Here is a 24,114-nt window from a genome sequence, read left to right on the forward strand (position 1 = left end):
GTGTAAAATCTTACAGGTGTCAAGTGAAAATATAAGAGAAATTTTTATGAAAAAAAAGTTCATCTCAGATGATTGGAAATTGTCTATCATGGCGAGAAAAGGCAAAAAAAATTCGGCGTGAAACGGCGGTTTTCGGCGGGAGCGGCGGTTCCGCCGCAGTTTCTTCACAGTTCCATATTGTTCACCACAAAAGCAACTGCTGTGCAGAATTTTAGAGCTGTAACTCTTTCATGGGCTGAGATCATTCATGTTTTACTTTTGGTTTCAAAAAGTGGCACATCCGCCTCCCCCCTTAGTAAGCTTTTTTTGTATCTAAAGAAGGATTTCGCTAACCACTGAACCGATATGGTTCTCCTTTCCATTGAAGGAGCTTGCTAACCGCTAAACCGATATGGTTCTCCTTTACAGTGGAGCTTTTATAGGTCCTGAGATGATTTTGGCTATTTTATTTAAAATAATAAGTTTCGGTTTGATTTAAGACTATTTTACTGCCTTCTCATTTACTAAGTATATTTGCGATTACTTTTATTTAATGAAATCTTCCAATTTTTAACATTTACAAAACAGCCTGCTTTATTGCATCAAGATCCATGACAGATCTATATAGGAAATAAACGTCTATAAATGAGCTCGAGTCTTCCAATGGTTAAGTGTTTAGAACTCATAGTGCTCCAATATTCCTCATTAAACTCTCATTGACCAAAGCGATAAGACCTTTATTCTATTTGTTTATGGAATGAATTAAGTTTTTCACTTCATGTAGCTATTTGATTTACATTGAAGTATTTAATCCTTTTTTCATAAATAAAAAATATACGTTCATAATAGAGTAAATCTAAGAAAACTGTATTTTAAAAGAATTCGATTGTGGCGACACTTCCTTTGTGTTAAAATATTAAAACTAAAATTTTAATCATATTAACCCTTTGGTGATGGTAATGTGAAAAAAATATAATTGAAAAAATATTTTTTAAATCATTTAAATTAATAAATATTTACTTCTTTCTTTTAAATAGTAATGGCGGGGGGGGGGGGGGGGGGATTGATTTTTTGAGAAATAGATAAATAGATATGTACTTATAGAAAACTAGCCAATAGCGATATAGTTATATTGAGCCAACTCTAGTAATACCTATTAAAGAAAACTTTCGAGGAGTAAAACTCAATATAAAATAGTGATGGCAATCCGTCGAATTTTAGGGCCGGATTCGGATTCCTTGCGGATTCCGGATTCTAGCAATATTTTAAAAGGATTTTTAATTTTTTTTTTAAATTAAGTGCTACATGTCCTAAAAATTAATGTTCTTGGTAGGGATGGGAATCCGTCGAATTTTTGGGCCGGATTCGGATTCCGGATTCTGAAGGAATCCGTCAAAAAAAGTGACGGATTCTTGCGGATTCCGGATTCTAGCAGTATTTTAAAAGGCCGTCCGTCACAGAGGGATAGCTTTTTTCGTTAATTTATCACTATGTTATTTGGTTGAAGCCTTGATTTGTTTAAAGTGTTGACTTCCAGCATAACTAAAACATTTACATCACATTAGTAAATTTAAAAATTTAAGTGCTACGTATGTCCTAAAAATGTGCTTGGTATTTTCTAACCTATTTAAATTAAATTTAGCCTACCAATTTAGAATCCGGAATCCGCTATAAAAAACGGATTCCGGATCCGGATTCGGATTCCAAAATTGGCCGAAAATTGGGCGGATTCCGGATTCGGATTCCGGATCCGGATTCCCATCACTAGTTCTTGGTGTTCTCTATAATTCACTTCCGAGAATCGAACAAGATATTAAAAGATATTATATATAATGATAAAAATCTTTGCCTTCAAAGAGGAGGAGTTGAAAGAAAAAAACTCAAGACGCTAATTTTATCCTACCAAATAAGAATCCAAAATCCGCTATTAAAAAACGGATTCCGGATCCGGATTCCAAAATTGGCCAAAAATTGGGCGGATTCCGGATCCGGATTGCCAACCCTAATATAAAATATAAATACTTATCCAAGGTCCCGGGAGGTTCTGTATTGTCATTGTTAATCAAGGTTTACCATATATTTTCTGAAAAAAAATACAGCCTTTGAGCTGTTAGGAAAAGAAAAAAAAAGCTGGCGACATAAAAATAATATAGGTATATGACATAAGGGATCTAAGGGGATAAGATAATGGCGGACAAATTGATGTACGTACATCCCCAATGATGATAAACAATATTAGTATTACGGTATATCAGATATTTCAATATTAAATTACATCAGCTAGAAACAAAATTTTAAGTATTTTGGGCACAAAGTTAAAATGGAAGTAATTGATTACATTTTTACAATAAAGATACCCCTTATCATAGTCAACTTTACAGAGCTATAATTTCCAGTTTTTTTTATTGTTCTCTGTATATTTGACATATTAAGTACAATATCATTCAATCATTCTGTAGAACTCTTCTCTTAAATTATCTGGAGGCTTCAAAATATATTTTCCTGTTTCTCCTCCATCATAAAGAAGTTCTTCTAGCAATCTAAAATATGTTTCATTAATTATTATTAGTAGCAAAGCTAATTTATAAATATTTTTTTTTCTTCCGTCCGTTTGTAACGCTAATTGGGGAAGTGTAATTTTCTCAGTTTCTATTTTAGACAGATTAATAGCTGGGGGTTTTAGAGAAGATTCCATAGACCAAAAACCCTCAAATTTGTAATTTTTTTGGCCCGTCAGAAAAGTAAACAAAAAAAAACATGATCTCAAATGATTCTAAATGATTCAGCGCGAAATGAGAAAAAAATTATTGGCGGCGGCGGAAAACGTTGGTGTTCCTGCCACCGTTTTTATGTACATCTCTTTTACTCACCCATCAAAAAAGATTTTGTTTGAATATCCCAAAAATTAAATTACCCGAATTTAAGATTTACTACTTTAATAAACAATACTACAATAAAAAAGCAATTACTTACGTTTTTGGATCAAACATTTTGCTAATAGTTAAATGTCTATAGTCTCCTATTCCAAAACTTTTGCTTTTCAATCCATATCTTAAATATAATGAGTTTTACATATAACTTAAAATTCAAATATTTGGTTAAACAAAATACAAAATGTTTGGTAGGTATTATCCTCTTAGAATCTTTTTTTCAATTACGACCCTGGCCGCGGCGCTCGGCTTCCTAGCCTAACTAGCCGAAGGTGCCCGGCACCCTGACTACCCAGCCGCAGGTGCTCGGCCCCCTAGCCTATCACCTAACTGAACCTAATTGTAAAAAATTCCTGGTATACACTGCTCCCCCCCCCCCCCCCCCCAATTTTTTTATCCAAACTATTTCGGTGAATGTAATATTTTGGATCAGACTTTTAAAAAATCATGCTTAATTAATCTACCAATATTTTTACATGTGCAATTAGGTATATCTTTGATATCTTATTTGTATCAGGAGGAAGAAATAAGCGTGGATTAAATTGATGGCTTTCTCCTTACATGAAGTTCATAGTCAGAATTTACATCTGTTTAGGGACCAATACATTTACCTACAGTAAATGAAATGTATGTCTTTAGTAGGCCTCAGTCTGATCTTGGAGTCCGTTCATCTCTGAAGCAAAATTTGATTTACCTTTTGGCGAGTTTATGCATTTCTGCCCGTTGTTCATTGTCAAATCCAGTTGTAAACACTAAATCATTACTGCCACTAGTACCCATATATTCCTAGAATATTAGTATATATGTAGGTAATACTATATTTCTAGTGTTTATTATAATATCTAGTTGTAAACACTAAATCATTACTGTCACTAGTACCTATATATTCCTAGAATATTTGTATATATGTAGGTAATATTATATTTCTAGTGTTTATTATACTATCTAGTTGTAAACACTAAATCATTACTGCCACTAGTTCCCATGTATTCCTAGAATATTAGTATATATGTGGTAATACGACGCCCATACGGACAGGCCGATTACAGAGTTGCTTCGCTGTGACTTATGATAACAAACCCCCCGCACTAATCCTATTATATCACTATCCATCTCATGACCGCTGTTAACCCCGCACCCGGCGGTCAAACTAGCCTGCCTAAATGTGGGGAGGGGACTTGAACATGCAACTATCACGAGTCCATCATGCGCTTATATAATCGGGAGGCACTGCCTCCCCTTTTACCACCGCTGCCCCCACAGCCTGTCTACCGTCGGGCGCTAAGCCCTGGCGCCCCACACCCCCTTCAAACCTAACCATTGTTATATTTTTGTTGTATATATATAGTAAACATAACTTGTAAATATTATTCAGTTTAAATATATAATTCTGTATGATTGAATCCTGCTTGTTTGTTTGGTAGAATACTTAAAGGCTAGGGCCCGTTGAATCCGAACTCGTTACCCCGTGGGCCGAGTACGCTCGGCTTACCAGAACTTGGTGTCAGCGTGTTTCAATCGAGCCTTACAGAAACTAGCCTATTCTACCTCTGATTGGACCCTTTGGCAAGTAAGGGGACAATCAGCCGCCAACTGACCCGTGAGACGGCCTTTTTAGGTCGAATTTCCATCATTTTGAACGCAATATGTGGGCCTCTGGCCTACGGCAAGCAGATTTAGCCTGCTAAAAGCGCCAGTTAAGACGCTTTTTCCGTGTCGTGTAGGAGTGGCGCTAGGTGCGCAGCCACGGCAATCGGATAATTTAGCTCAGACGGCTACAAAACTGAGTCTAAATTGGCAAGTGTAGCTGGGACAAGCCCCAGGACACCCAGGCCAACCCTACGAGACAGACAGCTGTGTGCTGGTCTCCCTAAGAAGGCAATGTGTGGCTGCGAAGCTTCAGCACACAAGTAAGCCCTACCACTGCGACGGATAGCAGATTTTGAGCCACAGGCACGGCAGGACGGGACATTCCCTGCCGCTGCCTCCCAGGATTCGAACCCGAGGCGCTGCAGGACGGGCCATTCCCTGCCGCCATTTTTCGGGATTCGAACCAGCGGCGCTGTAGGACGGGTCATTCCCTACCGCCGTCACCCCTCTGAACCTTGCAGGACGGACATTCCCTGCTGCCAGTGCTTCCAGAATCACACCTAGAGCTCCTAGTGATAACAACACATCATTGTGTATAAAATGTCAACCCAGTGATAAAAATAAATATAAAATTGTTGACCAAGTGATAATTAATAAGCTCTAGTGATTCGAAGCTACATTCTAAGCCACCATGGTAAGCGATACCACCATAGCTGCGGTGCGGCCACCACCAAAGTTTCTGCCAACCCCAGCCGAACGAGAGGCCCCCTTGTCTCAAGGGCAGGACCTCCACTTCCCCTGCCATATCAGGGTGAGGTTTCCTACTCCTGACCCTGCCCAGCATGTACAGGTTGATGCCATGATTGACTCTGGCAACCGTGTACCAGGGTCTGCTGTAATTTCTGAGCACCTCATGCACGCGATGGGCGTGCAACGCATGTTGATTCCGGACAACACCCAGATCCTGACTGCTAATGAGGAAGGCCAGCCCCTCCAGGTAATTGGAAAATTAAAAGAGTTATATATGGCAGTTTCACACACTCTTATACTCCATCTATACCACGTGACTGTGGTCCGAAATCTCTCACACCCTCTGAACCTAGGAGGGTATTTTCTCAAGGAGTTCGGAACTAGGCTCTGTTTCGACATGCAACCACCTTGCTTGTGGGCGCGTGGGGAGTTTATCCCACTCCGTGGCGTCCCCATTGACCGGGAGACAGCCGAGAGAGAGCTAAGCTATGAGGGGCCTCTGCCAGGCCCCCTGCCTGAGCAGCCGCGTGTGGTTGAGAAAGGCACACACTGGGTGGACGCTGAGCTCAACGCACACAAGGGAGCTAACCTGCTAGCCATGGGGTTGCCCCCAGTGCCCAAGGTGCCAAGGGAGAGCCTGCCAACAACGTTTCCGGAGATTGCCAGCCCTCCAGAACCAATCTTCTCCGCCGACATTTTTATCAACGGCCAGCCGTGTCCACCTGGCCCCCTCTACCTGGGACCTCCAACCAGTCCACCAGCCAAGCCCGAGTCCAGACCCGTCAAGTCGCGGTCTGATGTACCCGGAGCCACACTCAACTCTCAGGCCCCAGCCTCTCCCGGCGCCGTGCCCGTCAAGTCGCGGCCGGACGCCCACGGAGCCAAAGCTGGACCCAGCACTTTGGCCTCTCCCAGCGCCGAGCCCGTCAAATCGTGGCCGGACGCCCCCGGAGCCACGCCTGGCTCCGACACGTCAGCCTCTCCAGAAGCCGAGCCCGTCAAGTCGCGGCCGGTGGGTCCCGGAGCCAAGGCTGACCCCTCACCAGCCACGTATAGGCTAAGCGCTGTCACTCCAACTGACGGTCAACCACCCCAGCTCCGCACAGCCAAGCGGGTGGTCCTGCCTGGCCGCGGGGTTATGGCGGTCCCTGTTGAGCTAGTAGGCCAGCGCACCAAGGATGCCATTCAACTAGCTGCCCCAGAACAGAGGTTTGGGGAGGACCTTGTTATTCCAGAGGGCCTGTATGCCCACAGGCCTGGCTCTGCCACTGTGTTTAGAGTACTGGTGGTCAATGAGGGGGAGGTGCCCCTCTTGCTGGATGCTGGCCTCCCAGTGGCAGGGGAGCTGGTCAAACCTGACATTTTAGAGGTCTCTGATACGCCTCCCCCGCGTCTCCACTCGTTCCAAGAACCTGCTGAGCCTATAGACATGCAAGAGTTGTGGGAGGCCCTGGAGATGGAAGACAATGAGTTCCTACGCAAGGACCCCTTGCTCAAGAAGGAGGTCTGGACTACGTTGTCAGAGTACAGGGACGTCTTCTCCAATTCTACCCCCGGCTGCACAGATGTGGTTGAATTGCAGCTGCGCCTCAAGCCAGGGACCCAGCCGATCCGCCAGAGATTTAGGGATCTGAACCCGCGGCAAGAGGCTGAACTGGAGAAACAACTGGACACCTGGCTGCAGGAAGGAGTTATAGAGCCGTCGGACTCCGCCTGGAGCAGCCCCCTGGTGCCCATCAAGAAGAAGGACGGGAGCACCCGCTGGGCCGTCGACTACAGGGCCCTCAACAAGTGTCTGGAGCTGGACAGCTACCCCCTGCCTAGGATCCAGCAACTGGTGGAACGAGCTGGCGGGCACCGTGTCTACAGTGCTTTAGACGCGGTGGCCGCATACTACACCATCCGTGTGTCTGAGGATAGCCGGCCCTGCACCGCCTTCACCACCCCCAGGGGCTTGTATCAATGGAAAAGGATGCCCTTTGGCCTGGCTACGGCACCGTCGGTCTATTCCAGGTTTATTGCAGGGGTCCTAAACCCACTAGGCACAGCCAACCTCCAGTCATACCTTGACGACGTCCTGACCTTCCATCAGGATACCTGGGCCCACCTGGCTAGGCTCCGAGAGGTCTTGGAAGCCCACCGCAGGGGAGGGATCCGCCTCAAGCCAGCCAAGACCAAGTTGTTCCGGTCCAAGGTGGATTATCTGGGCCACACCCTCAGCCGTGAGGGGATAGCCATGCAAGAGGACTATATTGACCGCATCTTGGACTGGCCAGCCCCTAGCACCCCCAAGGATTTGCTGGCGTTGCTGGGCTTCTTTGGATACTACCGCCTGTTCATCCCAGAGTATGCAGACCTCACCTACGAGATGAATCGGCAGAAGACGGCCAAGGCCCTAACCTGGACGCCTGAGATGGAAGCCCAGCTGCTGCAACTCAAGGACAAGTTCCGCCAGGCCCCCATCCGAGCGCCGCCCAGGTTTGATTTACCAGCAGTGTTCCAGCTCACCACAGATTTCAGCAGCCGCGCCATCTCTGCCATACTGAGTCAATGCCAGGAGGGCAAGGAGAGGCTGATTGCCGCCGTGGGGCGCAAGACAACCGACCCTGAGACGCGCTACCCGTCCTGGAAGGGAGAGATGGCCGCCATTATCTATGGGATCCGAAAATTCCACGGCATCTTGTCCTACCGCAGCTTCCAGATCAACACTGATTCCTCTGCCCTGCTACAGATGAAATCACTGAACACATCCACAGGGATGGTGGCCCGCTGGCAGGAGGAGCTAGCGGCCTTAGACTTTACCGTCTGCCACAGGCCTGGCACCCAGAATACCAACGCCGACGCCCTCAGCCGCCGGGAAGATGCCAACATGCCAACGGCTAGCGCCGAAGAATTAGCAGAGCAGGCTGAGTATATCCACAACCTGGGTCAGCTAGGGGAGGCCGCAGCTAGCCGGCCTCCTGCCGCCCGACTGGATTCAGCTAGAGTATTGGAAGCCCAGACACAGGACCCCCTCCTGCTCCGTGTCCGCCAATGGGTGGCTGATGGCAAGGCCCCAACCAAGGCTGAGCTGCGTGGCAAGGAACGAGACGAGCAGCAGTACGCCAGCCGCTTCTCAGCCCTGGGGCTTGACGAGCATGGCTGCCTCACCACCACTGACCAGACTCTGACAGGAGAGAGGACAAGATACCTGCTGCCTTCGGCCCTCCAGCAGGACGCGTTCTTTCTAGCCCATGGGACCCCCATGGCTGGGCACTTTGGGATGGACGCAACTATCGCCCGCGTTGCCATGCACTTCTGGTGGCCCAACCTGGCCCGTGACGTCCGCCTGATGGTACAAACCTGCCCTGAGTGTGTCCAGAAAGTTACCAAGGAGAGGCTGAAGCAGGGGATCCACGTGCCCTCCCGCCAGGGGTATCCACAGCAAGTCCTATTCATCGACCTGGTGGGGCCACTGCCAGAGACCCCAGCTGGGAACCGCTACATCCTCACCTGCCAAGATGGATTTAGCCGGTTTGTCAGCCTCTACGCCATCCCCAACAAGCGCACCCTCACGGTGGCTGAAGCCCTGTTGCACCGCCACCTGGCCACGTTCGGATGCCCCCTGAAGATCCATTCCGACAATGGAATGGAATTTACCGGCCAGGTATTCCAGGAACTGGCCTCCCGGCTCGAGATTGGCCTGACACATCCACCACCCTACAACCCGCAGTCCAACCGAGTGGAGAGGTTTCATAGGACGCTCAACACAGGCATGCGCCTGTTCCTAGACAGAGACGATAACAACTGGGAGCCACACCTGCCTGCCATCGCCTTTGCCTACAACACCAAGGCCTGCAGATCCACTGGTGTGACCCCGTTCCTGGCCTTCTTTGGGAGAGAGGCCAAACTTCCGGTGGACATGGTGCTACGGCTGCCAGAGACCGAATATGCTTCAGTTCCAGCCAACGTCCAAGCTCTGTTGCAGCGCTACTATGCAGTTTATGATGCCATCCAGCAGAAGGAGGAGGGAGCCATCAGGAGGAGCGCGGCAGCTTACGAAGGCACGGCCAAGTATGAGGTTGGAGACTTGGTCTGGTACCTGGCCCCTCGCCTGGTGCCAGGAAAGGCAGCCAAGATTACCAAGAGATGGACTGGCCCCTGGAAAGTAGTGAGGAAAGCTACAGAAGTCCATTATGTCATTAAACCTGCCTCTCCAGTAGCCAGGATCTCAGAAGTTACCGCGCATGTAGGCCGACTGCGCAAATACACTGGAGATGTGACTGCCCACCAGATCCCAGAAGACATCCAAGTTGACGTGGACGGCGACGAGGATGCCACCGAGCTGCCAGTTGGAGCGGCGGCGCCCGCAGCTAGCAACCCAGGAGAGTTCCCAGTGCACCAGCCAGCCGCAGCCGCCCCACAGCCTAGCGGCCAAGATCGTGACCCAGTGGAGGAAAACCTGCAGGAGCAGCCCAACGAACCACCGCCGCCGCCGCCCGCTCCAGAGCCGCTCAGAGATGCCATCTGGAACCCTGACGCAGACATGGAGAACCTGCCAGCCGGCAGCGAGCCTGTAGGAGAAGAGCCAGCCACTGCGATGGAAGAGGCCGCCCCAGAAGAAGAAGAAGAAGCCATGTGCCCCCTGCTGATGACAGCCATCCCCATCCGGGTAGGAGCTAGGAGGCCAAGCAACCTGAATCAAGCAGGCGCCCCCATGGAATTCTATGCGCCCTTTGCCATCACCATTCCACCCTTAGGAACCACCAGAGTCTGCCTAGGCCTCCGTGTCCAGCTACCAGCCGCGACAGAACTGATCCTGCAGACGAGGCAAAATTTCCAGCGGCGAGGCCTGGCCGTGGCCAACCCACGCCTAGAAGCCAACCAGGAGCTGACAATGCTGATCACCAACCACAGTCAGACCGAGCAACGAGTGTCCCGGGGAGCCTGTGTAGCCCGAGCTGTCCTCCATCGAGCTGTGCCCCAAGAACTGCCTGTCTGGCGCATGAGCCGGCTGTCATATCCCCAGGTTCAAGGCCTGGTGGCTCAGGAGCCACGCAACCCTTGAAGGGGAGGTTGTGGTAATACGACGCCCATACGGACAGGCCGATTACAGAGTTGCTTCGCTGTGACTTATGATAACAAACCCCCCGCACTAATCCTATTATATCACTATCCATCTCATGACCGCTGTTAACCCCGCACCCGGCGGTCAAACTAGCCTGCCTAAATGTGGGGAGGGGACTTGAACATGCAACTATCACGAGTCCATCATGCGCTTATATAATCGGGAGGCACTGCCTCCCCTTTTACCACCGCTGCCCCCACAGCCTGTCTACCGTCGGGCGCTAAGCCCTGGCGCCCCACACCCCCTTCAAACCTAACCATTGTTATATTTTTGTTGTATATATATAGTAAACATAACTTGTAAATATTATTCAGTTTAAATATATAATTCTGTATGATTGAATCCTGCTTGTTTGTTTGGTAGAATACTTAAAGGCTAGGGCCCGTTGAATCCGAACTCGTTACCCCGTGGGCCGAGTACGCTCGGCTTACCAGATATATTTCTAGTATTAATAATAATATCTAGTTGTAAACACTAAATCATTACTACCACTAATACCCATATATTCCTAGAATATTAGTATATATGTAGGTAATATCATATTTCTAGTGTTTATTATAATATCTAGTTGTAAACACTAAATCATTACTACCACTAGTACCCATATATTCCTTGAATATTAGTATATATGTAGGTAATACTATATTTCTAGTGTTTATTATAATATTTAAATGTAAACACTAAATCATTACTGTCACTAGTACCTATATATGATAAAATATCTATTTGTGTTTTATTAATTATGTTTTGTTTATTTCAGGATTGTTTCCTGGTGTTATGAAAATATTTATGTGCTGTTTTATTAATTGATTATTATGCTTGTTTAATAAATATTCATTCCTTTGTTATGATGTGTTATCATTACTGCATTAATTTATTAAACTAAGCTTAGATGTCCTTTTCATATTGCAGATTATATCTTGTGAAGTAATTAGGGTTTAAAAGGTTAATTGCTTTTAAATATTTCTGTTATAATTCCAGATAAATAATGACTGATTAATATGGTTATAGGTGTTATGATTAGATTCCTAACAGGTACGGTTTTATGTCTCAATCAGTAGTAGCAGAGCTTACAAAAATTCAAAAATTCACCCACCTTAAAAACGGGGAATTTTAGTATTTAAAAGATCTACGGCACTCTGTGATGAGATAGAAAATCAAACCTGAACCTTAAAAACCAAGTTTGATCAGTTATCATATATATGAACTATTTTTTTAATATAATAGTGCTTAATAACAGAGATTCTTATCAAACCTAAGAAGGTGTCAAAAATGTTCATGAAGAATGTGCATTAGGAGCGCGGCCAGAGAAGACCTGTGAAGAAGTTTGTTCCAGACAATTTTTCTCGTAATTAATAAAACTCTATAACCTCGTGTTGATTATTTTATTGAATAATAATAATAAAAATCAAAAAGGTGTAACCAAAACATTTGATAGAGTAATATTAATAGCCACATTTAAAAAGGTGGTGCATCAATAAGTAGCGCTAACCACTGTAATAAGTGGTGATATGGTAAGAATTGTATAAGCAATTAATCTAGCCATTTAAGGTGTCAGTAACCCTAATAAGTTGACATCATGAATGATAATTCTACCTGTAAGATTGGAGCTGATGCTCCAGATTTAAACAAGTTCGATTCTTACGAAGATTTCAAGAACAATGTGCTTTTATGGGCTGGGATATGCGATTATAAAAAGGAGCGAATGGGAGCTATGTTGGCATATGCGTTACCTAACAAGTCTATAGAGTTCGGCGACTATATACAGAAAGATTTCTTTAACGTACACCCAGCTGAGCAGCTTGTAAATGATGCTCAAGGGGTAGACAAAGTACTCGCCTTTCTAGACACGCATATAGGAAAAGAGGCTAGAATTACTGAATTGGAAGATTTGAAAAGATATGGAATTATAGAAGGACGGCAGATCAAAGCATTTTAGAATATCTTAAAGAGCATGAGAGACACTACAATAAATGTAAGCAACTAGGTATTACATTCACGGACACTTGTAGCTCCTTTATAGTAATGTTAGGGGCGAAGCTTAATAACACACAAGCGGAACTAGTGAAAGGTGTAATCGATTTGGAAAAAGAGGGAGGAAAGACGTACGTCGCTGTCAAACGCAAATTAAAAGATATGCTATCGGATTCGTTAGGCAATATTGTCTCTTCTGACGCAAATATAACTAGCGCCGAAGCCTTTGTTGCCGAGCATCAGGAAGCGTATGCGAATTGGCAGAAAAATAACTCATTTAAAAAGAGTTATACAAACAATTATAATAATAATAATAATAATAGGAAGTCGTCGTCTTATTCTTCGAATGGCGCTCGTTCTGTTCCAAATAAGGGAGCAAACAGGGATGCCAACCCTATGAATCCGATCGATCCCATAACGGGAAAAGCCTATAAATGTAAAACCTGCGGCTCATTTAGACATTTCAATAGAGAATGCCCGTATAATAAGAATAGTAATAACAACAATACAGGCAACTCTAACCGTAAAAGGGGAAAAGTCTTTGTAGTGCAAACACAAAACTCCGACGAAGAAGAAGCTTTGATGTCCCAATTTGAGAGAGTTGCAAGCGCACAAGAAGAAGAACAAGAGAAAGAAAGTAAAGAGGAGGACCAAGTTGAAAAAGTTTTCTTCACAACGAACAAGGAAGAGCTTAGTAAGTTCACAGCGGAGTCAATAAACTGTGCTGCTTTGGATTCTTGCTGTACTTCAAGTGTGGCTGGACAAAAATGGATGGACATTTTCCTGTCATCTGTTCCCAGTGAGCTGAAAAGTTTGGTTCAAGGACCATACAAGAGTAAGAAAACATTCCAGTTTGGCAATCAAGGCGTGCTTCCAACCAAAGAGGCCTATACAATCCCAATTATAGTGGCAGGTAAACAACATTCAATTGAGGTGGATATAATAGAATCGGATATTCCACTACTAATGTCCAAAGCACATATGAAACAACTAGGAATAACACTTAACATGGCAGATGACACAGCTTCAATTAATGGCAAATTGATAAGAGTTGATACCACCAGTGCTGGACACTTTATTCTCAACTTGTTTGGTGACAATGAAAGACATGACAACAAGCTCATGCAAGAGATCTGTGCGGTAAATATGCTGGAAGAGAGTGAAGAGAATCAGATGAAGCTACTACACAAGCTCCATCGTCAATTTGGGCACAGGCCTAAACGAGTTTTCATAGAATTGATCAAGTCAGCAGATCAATGGGATCCCAAGTTTAACAAGATGATTGATCAAATCATAGATGGCTGCGAAGGCTGCATTTTGCGTCGTCGTAATCCTGACAAGCCAGCAGTTTCATTGCCCATGGCCAAAGATTTCAATCATATCCTAACTATGGATCTTAAGAAATGGGATGACAAACATTATATTCTCTACTTTGTTGACATGTTTACTAGATACACAGTGGGTACAGTAATAACAGACAAGAAACCTGAGACAATAGTTGCAAAATTGTTCAATGAATGGATCAGATACTTTACTGCTCCAGATATCATCTTGACTGATAATGGTGGAGAGTTCATTAATGAAGCTATGAAAGAAACATGTGGGGTTCTCAATATCTACCATGCCACCACGGCAGCTTATGCGCCGTGGCAAAATGGCCACTGTGAGAAAGGCCATTATCTGAATGATTGTGTGACTACATGTATAAAGAGAGATCATCCAACAATGTCTTTGGAACAAGCAGTGGCTTGGTCATGTGCGGTGAAGAATTCATTGACGAATGTATATGGATACTCGTCATTTGAACTTACCTTTGGCAGAGCACCAAGACTACCAAATATCATGACGGATCCCATCCCGGCTTCTCAGATCGAGCCAAGAAGTATCCAGTTGAAAAAGAACATGGAGACAATATACAGTACAAGAGAGGCGTTTGCGAAGGCTGAGAAGTGTGAGAAGCTCAAATTAGCGTTGAACAGAAAGATGAGAGCGGTGAACCGAGACTATAGCCCTGGAGAGCTTGTATACTACAAGAGAGAGAAAGATGATAAGTGGCTGGGTCCTGCAAAGGTGATTTTTCAGGATAGTAAAGTGATTGGCATACGCACAAGCTCAGGCTATGTTAGGGTCAGTGCTAACAGGATATGGCCTGCAGGTCAAACCTTGTCAGAGAGGCTAAGAGAAGAAGAAGCGCAGCTTGATGACTTAAAGAAAGGGAAACCCGTCAGTGGTGATAGTCCAAGCAAGAGTGAATCACGGAAACCAGTAAAGATGGAAATAGATACAGAAGATGAAGAAGAATTTCAGGAAGCCCAAGAAGAAGTGGAGCTAGAGAATCCAGATCAGATTGACATGCATCAACAAGAAGATGATAGTGTTAATGATGATACGACTGAAAACATACCAGAAGCAAATACTGACAAGAATGTGTCAGCTGAGAAAGTCATGAGTCCTGAAAAGTATGCGAAAAATCAGCGCATAGAGTTCAAGGATAATGGAAAATGGGAGAGAGGAGTAGTCCTAGGACAAGCTGGAAAGAAGGTTGGCAAGTACAAACATTGGTATAATGTGAAACTAGATAGTGGAAAACAGTTTTCCGCAGACTTTGCTCAGCAAGAAGTAAGGAAAGAGCAAATAGACAGTGAAGATACAATGGCTACATGGACTCTAGGCAACAACACAGGAGTTGACATAAGGCTTGACAATGGTAAAGTCATTACCATCAGGGATGAGCAAAACTTGATAGTGCTTGATGATGATCAGGCGTTAGCAACCTGGATTCATGAAGAAATTTTGGCAGTGATGTTGCCCAAAGAAAAGAGGAACACACCTGAGTGTATTGCAGCTAAGGAGCTTGAACTTCAAAAGCTAAAAGACTTCGACACGTATAATGTGGTAGAAGATGCTGGCCAACCCTTCATAACTACTACATGGGTACTTACTCAGAAAGGAAGTGAAGTCAAAGCAAGACTTACTGCAAGGGGTTTTCAAGAAGAAGACGAACACCCAAAGGAATCCCCTACATTGCAGAAGTACTCACTTAGAACTCTTTTGACCATAGCTTCAGCTAAAGGATGGGCAATTGAAACAGTTGACGTAAAAAGTGCTTTTCTTCAAGGAACAACATTAAAGAGAAAGGTGTATGTTAAACCCCCAAAGGAAGCCAATGCTTTAAATAGCCTGTGGTTATTGAACAAGTGTTTGTATGGTCTTAGAGATGCCAGTCGTCAATGGTATACAAGAGTGGAAAATGTTCTAGAGAAATTAGGATTTGAGAAGTGCACTTACGATTCAGGATTATTTTACCTGAAAGTAAATGGCGTGCTGGAAGCATTAGTTGGTTTACATGTGGATGATTTCTTGAACGCTGGTGGAGAATATTTTCACTCTAAGATACTCCCACAGATACTGGATACTTTCAAAGTTGGCAAGTCAGAACGTGGAAGTTTCATGTATACTGGATTTCAGCTTAATCAAGATAAGAATGGAGTTTCTCTTGATCAGACAGACTATGTTGAGAATATTACAATTCCTGAAATTGACACAGTAAGACTAAGACAGTCAAAAGATGAAATGTCACATGAAGAACTTTCTACCCTGCGAAAAATGACTGGCCAGTTGAACTGGACTGTAAGATCCACGAGACCAGACCTGTCATTTAACATGATTTCATGTTCCACTCATTTTAAAGGGGGAACCATTGCTGATCTGAAGTTCGCAAAGAAGTCCTTACAGAATCTGAAAGACAACAAAGCTTTGCTCAGGTTTTCCAACCTTGGTGATTTAGCAAAGTCTGAAATTTGGCTATTTACAGATGCATCCTATGGTAATTTGAATGGAGGCACAGATAGCACACAAGGATACATTCTACTGTTGGTCAGACCAGAAGATGGCAGATGTGCACTAATAGATTGGAGGTCAAACAAGATTGATCGAGTAGTGACTTCAACGCTTGCAGCAGAGGCCATTGCTCTTACCAGAGGTTTGGATGCAGCTGTAGCATTTAAATGGACTCTGCAACAGTTACTAGGTGATGACGGTAACATTCCTGTTCGTGCTGTTATCGACAACAAAGACACCTATGAGAGTGTGCATTCTACAACAGATGTCAGTGAAAGGAAACTGCGCAGGGAGATTGGTGTGGTAAAGCAGATGCTTAAAGACAAAGATTTGGAACAGCTGATCTGGGCTAGAGGAGAGTTTCAGCTGGCTGATCCCTTAACAAAGGTGGGAGCAAATGCTGAGTCTCTCACCAAGATTATGCAAGAAGGGAGAATTCCAAAAGACATTTTGGATGTGGTTAGGGCTTAATTGTTCTAACTGTAGATTGTGTTTGTACATACATTAATTTGTAAATAAATATCAATAATATATGTCTAAAGTATTTATTAAATTAAAACTTTTTCTATTTTTGCCAAAAATGATAATACATTTATGCAAAAATATGCATTTCTTTCCTTATTAAGTACACACATAATTGTCTAATGTCTTTGAAAATGGTTAGTTGTATCCACCGCTGACTATTCCCAATTTAATATAAACTCAACGAGTATTAGGTGACAACTTTCATCAACAAATCAAAAATAAGCATTGAGTAGCGAATTTATACCTGGTAACCATGATTTTGTCAAGTTTGGTGCGGCATAACTGAATGAGAGTCAATAACAAATATGGCGAGCAATGACGTGTTTTATTTAAAGCGGAAATTATTTAATTCTACATTTCGTGAGAAAAATGCGTATAAAATAGGTAAAATTTACTTTTTAACTTTTTTTACACAATAAAATCATTAACGTTTCATTTGCCTACAAATACAGACATCGCTTTAGTGCTTTCATTTGAAGGTAAAACATTTCTATCTTAATAATATAGAATTTAATTTCTATTAGTTGTGTAAAAATTGAATTTCCTATTTTTTCAACGATAATGCCGTTTTTCTATAATAAAACTCTCATTTAAAAACTTAGTAATTATGTTTGGATATTTTCTTAAGAATATTCGCAATTATTTTATATTTTTGGTTTATTTACGTGATAAATTGTGTTTTTATCTATTTAGCGTGATTTCGTTAAGTCGATTCACCCTTTATTACGTTTAATCAACAATATATAATCGATTTTATCAATTTTATTAACATTTTAGTATGTTTTTATTCTGTTTTTAATAACCTAACTACCTGATAAAATACTTCACATATTTTCTTTTGGTAGTAATATTACAGCGAATTTTAATGTGTTTTAAAAATGAAAACAACGTAGTCTTTAACATGACAATGTTTGTTTTCTCCCTATAATATATGTATTTCTTATGTTCTAAACTATATTAAGTTATATGATAAGAACGTAAAGCCATGATCTTATTTAATAATTAAGATTGTGTTTTTCTTGAAAGTAGGTTTAAGCTACCTAGTTTATGGTTTAAGTGTTTTTAACTATGCTATTTAATCTATGCATTTAGTTAAAGCTACCTTTTCTTGTTTAGTATGAGTGCCAAGAGTGGAAATGCCAAGTCCCATGTGGCAACCAACATCGTCGTGCAGCTGGAGTCCGAGTCCGAGCATGTGCTGTTCAGTGAGCTGGAGAAGAACATCATCTGTCCCGAGGAGGTTGACTGGCGTGTGCTGGAGCACCAGGACATAGAGCTCTTTGTGGAAGAAGTTTTGGCGCTGCTGGAGCGTAAACTTCCACAGAGAATCACATTGGCAGCATTTCAAGCCTTTGTAGGCGTGGTTCCGGTGCAGGAGTTGATCAACGCGATGGATGGTCTGCTTGAGTCAGTTCGCGGAGGCAGGCACCTGATATCTATCCCAACCATGAGATATGTGCCGTCGGCATTCCCGTCGTGGGAGGATGTCACCAAGATCAACAAGTTCATCTGGCAGAAGGCTGTGGAGATGGCGGCGCCGATACTCCTACTTCACAAATCGTTTCTCAGCAGGCAGAACGGGGCCTGGGTTGTGTGTCCTTCAGTATACACTGAGTTTGTGTCCAACGATGGCCTGGGTTCAGAACTCACCAAGAATGGCAAGTACAGGTACGCAGCCCGTTTGTTGCGTTACCACGCAAGTTTCAAGTCGACGGAACCACCCTGCCAGCTATCAGAGCCTGTTGTGCCTCTCCCATTATGGAACACCTGGGCTTACATTGAAAATGAGTGTACCTGGGAACTTTTAAACGGCCTTGGTTACAACATGGACAAGCGTCTAACGTCCAAGAGGAAGGGAGGTAAGCCACGGGGCAAGGTCAACAAGAGGCAGAAGGCGGGTGCTGATGATGGGGTTGCCGTGGTGGGGGAGAAGGAGAAGGCGGCGAAGAATGTGGTGACTTATTCGGCCCCCATATCGGTTATCTCAATTGACTCCGACACGTTTAAGCGTGTATTCCGCGAAAACATGGAGTTGAGGGCGGACTTGAAGGCGTTGAAGGAGAGTCTAGATGACAGTGAGGCCCACAATCGTCGTCAAGGTGAGAAGCTCAAGGTTGCTGAGGCTGAGCGTGCGCGCTATAAGCATGAGTCCCGGGCGTCCTCGAAAAGGTTGAGGAAATTGGATGAGGAGAGCTACAAAGACCTTGAAGAATGGCGTGTTGAAAGGGACGGCTTGTTGAAAGACATTTCGGACCTCGAGTGGGAGGTAGAGGACCTGTCGAAGGACAACAAGGAGTACCGGGAGAAGTTGGCCCGAGAGAAGGACAGGTATACGGTACTTGAAGCTCAGCTTCACGTCTGGGAGATGTGGGTGAATAGCGAGCGCAAGAAGGACGAGGAGAAGAGGAAGGAGGAGAAGAAAACCAAGGAGAAGAAGTAGTGGAGAGGGAGATATATATAAATGATAAAATATCTATTTGTGTTTTATTAATTATGTTTTGTTTATTTCAGGATTGTTTCCTGGTGTTATGAAAATATTTATGTGCTGTTTTATTAATTGATTATTATGCTTGTTTAATAAATATTCATTCCTTTGTTATGATGTGTTATCATTACTGCATTAATTTATTAAACTAAGCTTAGATGTCCTTTTCATATTGCAGATTATATCTTGTGAAGTAATTAGGGTTTAAAAGGTTAATTGCTTTTAAATATTTCTGTTATAATTCCAGATAAATAATGACTGATTAATATGGTTATAGGTGTTATGATTAGATTCCTAACAGGTACGGTTTTATGTCTCAATCAATATATTCCTAGAATATTTGTATATATGTAGGTAATATTATATTTCTAGTGTTTATTATACTATCTAGTTGTAAACACTAAATCATTACTGCCACTAGTTCCCATATATTCCTAGAATATTAGTATATATTTCTAGTATTAATAATAATATCTAGTTGTAAACACTAAATCATCACTACCACTAATACCCATATATTCCTAGAATATTAGTATATATGTAGGTAATATCATATTTCTAGTGTTTATTATAATATCTAGTTGTAAACACTAAATCATTACTATCACTAGCACCCATATATTCCTAGAATATTAGTATATATAAAGGTAAAATTATATTTCTAGTGTTTATTATAATATCTAGTTGTAAACACTAAATCATTACTGCCACTAGTTCCCATATATTCCTAGAATATTAGTATTTATTTCTAGTATTAATAATAATATCTAGTTGTAAACACTAAATCATTACTACCACTAGTACCCATATATTCCTAGAATATTATTAGTAAATATGTAGGTAATATTATATTTCTAGTAGGTAATTATTATAATATCTAGTTGTAAACACTAAATCATTACTACCACTAGCACCCATATTTTCCTAGAATATTAGTATATATGTTTCAATGGAAACATTTTCGAGATCATTGTTTTTGAGGTCCCAAGGGTCATACAAATGACAAGAATGCATTACATTTAGGGACAAGGGAATGATATTCTAACAAACAGCAATAAAGGAAAATTTCCCCACAACTCCCTTCCCCTTTTCCTCCCCTTCTTTTCCACCCCTCTTCACGTACATGCCAAAATAAAATATACCACCAGATACTTAATAAGGTTTCGTGATTTTTTGTGGAATTGTTGGTTAGAATAGCTACCCTGATCACATTTTTTTGATTTGTAGAAAAGTTGAAAAATATACCTATGCTTTTATAAAAAAAAGGTACAAAAATTATACTGCTGGAAAATTTTGCTGTTAATTTGTTGCAAAAAAATGCTTGTATTAAGAAAAAAATTTCAATCACATTTCAAATAAAGATAACTTATAGGTAATACATTTTTCAATGACGAACATTACTTCTGTCATTGAAAATAATAATTATTATATTTGGTACCTATCTACATACCTTAATTATCTTTTCAATTTTCTGTTTAAATACTCTTAATACTTTTCCAGCTCTAAGTCGGTTATCTTTAAAACCAAGTCCTTGTCTAAAATTATTTAAAACCTTTAATGATGAAGGGATAGTTGTTCAAAGTGCATTTAACGAGTTGGGGGTACTTGTTAAAGTGGATTTTTAAATATTTTTTGTATATACAGTATGACCCTCGAAAAAGTATCTTTAAGGGTATACAGTAAGAGATATAAGTTTTCCGGAATTGTAATGTAGGGAGTAGATTTGAAATCTGCATCAAATTTTAAGGATTTTTTATAAAATTCGTTTTTTGTATAATTCTTTATCTAAAAGCGGAAATACAAATTAAGTTAATTAATTTTGGCATCTGTGATTGGTGGATTTAAAAATCTGCGCTCTGATTGGATGTCGTACATCATTCAACCAATTAGAGCGCAGGTATTTTAAAATCCACCTATCCTATTGGTTAAAATTAATTAACTTAAAATGTATTTTCGCTTTAAGATAAAGAATTTTACAAAAAACGAATTTTATAAAAAATCCTTAAAATTTGATGCAGATTTCAAATCTACTCCCTACATTAAAATTCCGGAAAACTTATATCTCTTAGTATACAGTCCTTATTTCTTAATGTATCACAAAAAATAGCATATGTCCTTGTTCTCTGTACATTTCCACACAAACATATATAAAAAAATTTATTATACCTGCATTAACACCGGAGATTTTTAGAGCTAAAGTTTTGAAAAAGTGACTGAGAAAAATAATTTTTTTTGTTTCTCACTATTTTTGGATGGTTACACTATGTCTTTCTGGTAACTGAAGAATGATAAACAAAGAAAAACATGGTAACTAATTATTTCTTTTTATTCCACCAAAAAATATAAATTTTTAAAGGCAAAAAATACTACTGAATGAATTGATTATTTGCAAATTTCAGGCTATATACTTACCCTTATTTAAGAAAAGGATTAATTATGACAGTTGCTCCGCCCCCTTTTTTGACATCTCAATCACTTAATAGGGGGTTAATTAAGCTTTTTAGACTAAAAAATCATTATAATGTAATTTTATTTTCCTTATAACTTTTTTGTTATTAAAGTTATGATTATGAAACAAAAACAATATTCCTGCTATATTCATAAAGATTTATTTGTTTTTTTAATCTAAAACAATTTTGCCTCATAAGTAAGTTTTTCAAAATATCATTACACAAGAAAGACTCAAAAATATGTGTAAAAAAAAGACTTTTAACTTAAAACCTAAATTTTTTGTTTCATTTTTGTATAAAGTTTCTGCTAGTAACAAAAATAATAGGATTTCTATCTTAATTTTGGCAAAAAAGTCAATTTATGTTAAAAGTTACTTTTTGCTCAGTCACTTTTTCAAAACTTTAGCTCTAAAAATCTCCAGTGTTAATGGAGGTAAAATTAATTTTTTTATATATGCTTGTGTGGAAATGTACAGAGAACAAGGACATATGCTATTTTTTATGATACATTAAGAAATAAGGGCTGTATACCCTTAAAGATACTTTTTCGAGGGTCATACTGTATATAGGTTAGCCATGAAGACAATTGAAATAAAGCTAAACTCTTACCAGGCAGTTTTTAAGTTACGTCCCAAAATATCTTATTTGTGTAGGTAAAAGTCACAATTTTAGCTTGACTACGGATTTGTTGGTTCAAAAATTAGACAGATAGATGTAGCTGATTAGTTAGAGCCAAAACTTAAGGCCAAGGTGATATAATAATTGAGTAGCTTCCCTGAGAATTTAAGGTCAGATATAATGGAATATATGTAGAATATACATAGCTGTGTGAGAAACTTACTAATATAAGATTTGCCAAGAAATATAAAACATGTAAAAATGCTTACTTCCCAAACATAGATTCCGCAGTGATGGGTTCAGTAATACCAGCACCCTCTTTACCCAGCCCCCCTCCACTCCACCCCATCATACTTAATAATTTGTGACCAATATTCGAGTCTCCCAGTTTCTCCTGATTCTTGCCAACCTAAATTATTTAAGTTTTTGATGAATATGATCAGAATTGATAGCTGATATAAGTGCCTCGTAAAAAAAGGGACAAATAATATTTTTTGGCCGATTGACGTCATATTCTCTTCTAATATGACGCCATTTGGAAAAGTTAGTTAAAAAATATTCAAGATGTCACCTTTTTTTAAAGTTTGGATAATAAAGGTTTTAAGTTAATGAGAATGACCCCTCCCTTCCTAAAAAAGATTTATTCACCTTTGTGTTGTCCTGAACATCTATTATATCCACATGGGCTCCATCAGAGGAATATTTACTATTCTTGAGGGAAATTTTATAACAATATTCTGATAATATGTCAAGGGCCATGTCACACGCCCGCAATTTAGCTTCTGACCTAAAAAGTACCATGGATGAGGGATAGGAAACCTGGCCATTAATTAGGTCCCGGCCTAGATTCTAAAGGGATATTGCAACTTTTAAAAATTCCTAACAAACTGGCGGACGCTCCCAAGTAGCTATCGCTCTAAACCAATAAGGATCGGCCTGTTTTGTATCAACCAATCACCAATTGGCGGATGAGAATATAACAAAACGCGGCAATGAAAAAAATTTATCTTGTCTGCTTCTTAATAAAAATAGAAATTAATAAGAAAAGGTGTTCGATCACTTCAACTTAATTATCAAATCTGCCCAGAGTTTACATTAAAAAATACCCTATATTATAAAAAAAAATAGAGTGATTATTTTTGGAAAGTAGGTAGCTACGAATTTATTCATTTGGTAGTTTATAAATGAAATGTTGTAGTTTAAATTTTAAAACTTTATACGGAATTGAATGAAACAACTAATGTACTATTAAATGCTAAAAAGTACAAAAACATTATTCTACCAACATAGAACAAGATTAATGATAGAAGGTTATCCAAGTACTTATTTACTTATTGTACTAAATTTATTTATTTATTTCGAATTTTAATAAGAAATGATAAAATAATATTTTTAAATAAAATTTTTACTCTTTAATAAATATGCAAGAGACAAAAAAACATCACAACGTGATTTTAACAAAAGCCATTAATATATAGACTAGCTACCTGAATTTTATTCTATACTTCAACTACAAACACACACACAGCTATTTCATTACCGTTTATAGCGAACTACTGCGCCATCCCAAAACTGTTTTTTTAGGCCTAGGCTTGAAATAGGCCTGAAATAATATTTTCCTACGTTTCCTATCCCTTATCACTGAAAAGTACTCATATGTGGTAAAAAATCTGCAAAAATTTCAGATGCAATTATTTGCCACAAACAAACCCTTATATGGTATTTTTTAATTAGTAACGGAGCAAATGATATACCTATGTACAAACGGACAAAATGAATTATAGAGCAGATGCACAAGTGTCATAAAAAAAAGTCACGGAATGTTGATAAAACTATTAATGTTTTTAATGCATAACCGACAGACCG

The 24,114-nt window shown here is 40.8% G+C and overlaps 2 protein-coding genes across 3 annotated transcripts in view; both read right to left on the minus strand.

The window, feature by feature from the left end:
• The window catches only part of LOC145326043 (ubiquitin carboxyl-terminal hydrolase 8-like), a 236,124-nt gene that overhangs the window by 207,286 nt on the left and 4,724 nt on the right, over positions 1–24,114 (minus strand). The window lies entirely within an intron of this gene.
• Positions 2,067–24,114, minus strand: part of LOC145326045 (NF-kappa-B-repressing factor-like) — a 32,534-nt gene continuing 10,486 nt past the window's right edge. Inside the window, exons 10-15 of one of the 2 annotated variants that reach the window (XM_080169141.1) lie at positions 22,897–23,035; positions 22,518–22,657; positions 20,631–20,715; positions 3,604–3,695; positions 2,953–3,030; positions 2,067–2,519 (exon numbers count right to left, since the gene is read on the minus strand). In XM_080169141.1, coding sequence (XP_080025267.1) covers positions 2,420–2,519; positions 2,953–3,030; positions 3,604–3,695; positions 20,631–20,715; positions 22,518–22,657; positions 22,897–23,035 — 634 coding nt within the window. In that variant the 3' untranslated portion in view covers positions 2,067–2,419. Of the gene's footprint in view, positions 2,520–2,952; positions 3,031–3,603; positions 3,696–19,919; positions 19,995–20,630; positions 20,716–22,517; positions 22,658–22,896; positions 23,036–24,114 lie in introns of those variants that run through there. The other variant, XM_080169142.1, reaches the window with a different exon arrangement.

This window comes from Acartia tonsa, chromosome 8 (genome assembly GCF_053477335.1).
Source record: "Acartia tonsa isolate MP-2025a chromosome 8, ASM5347733v1, whole genome shotgun sequence".
Lineage (NCBI taxonomy): Eukaryota > Metazoa > Arthropoda > Copepoda > Calanoida > Acartiidae > Acartia > Acartia tonsa.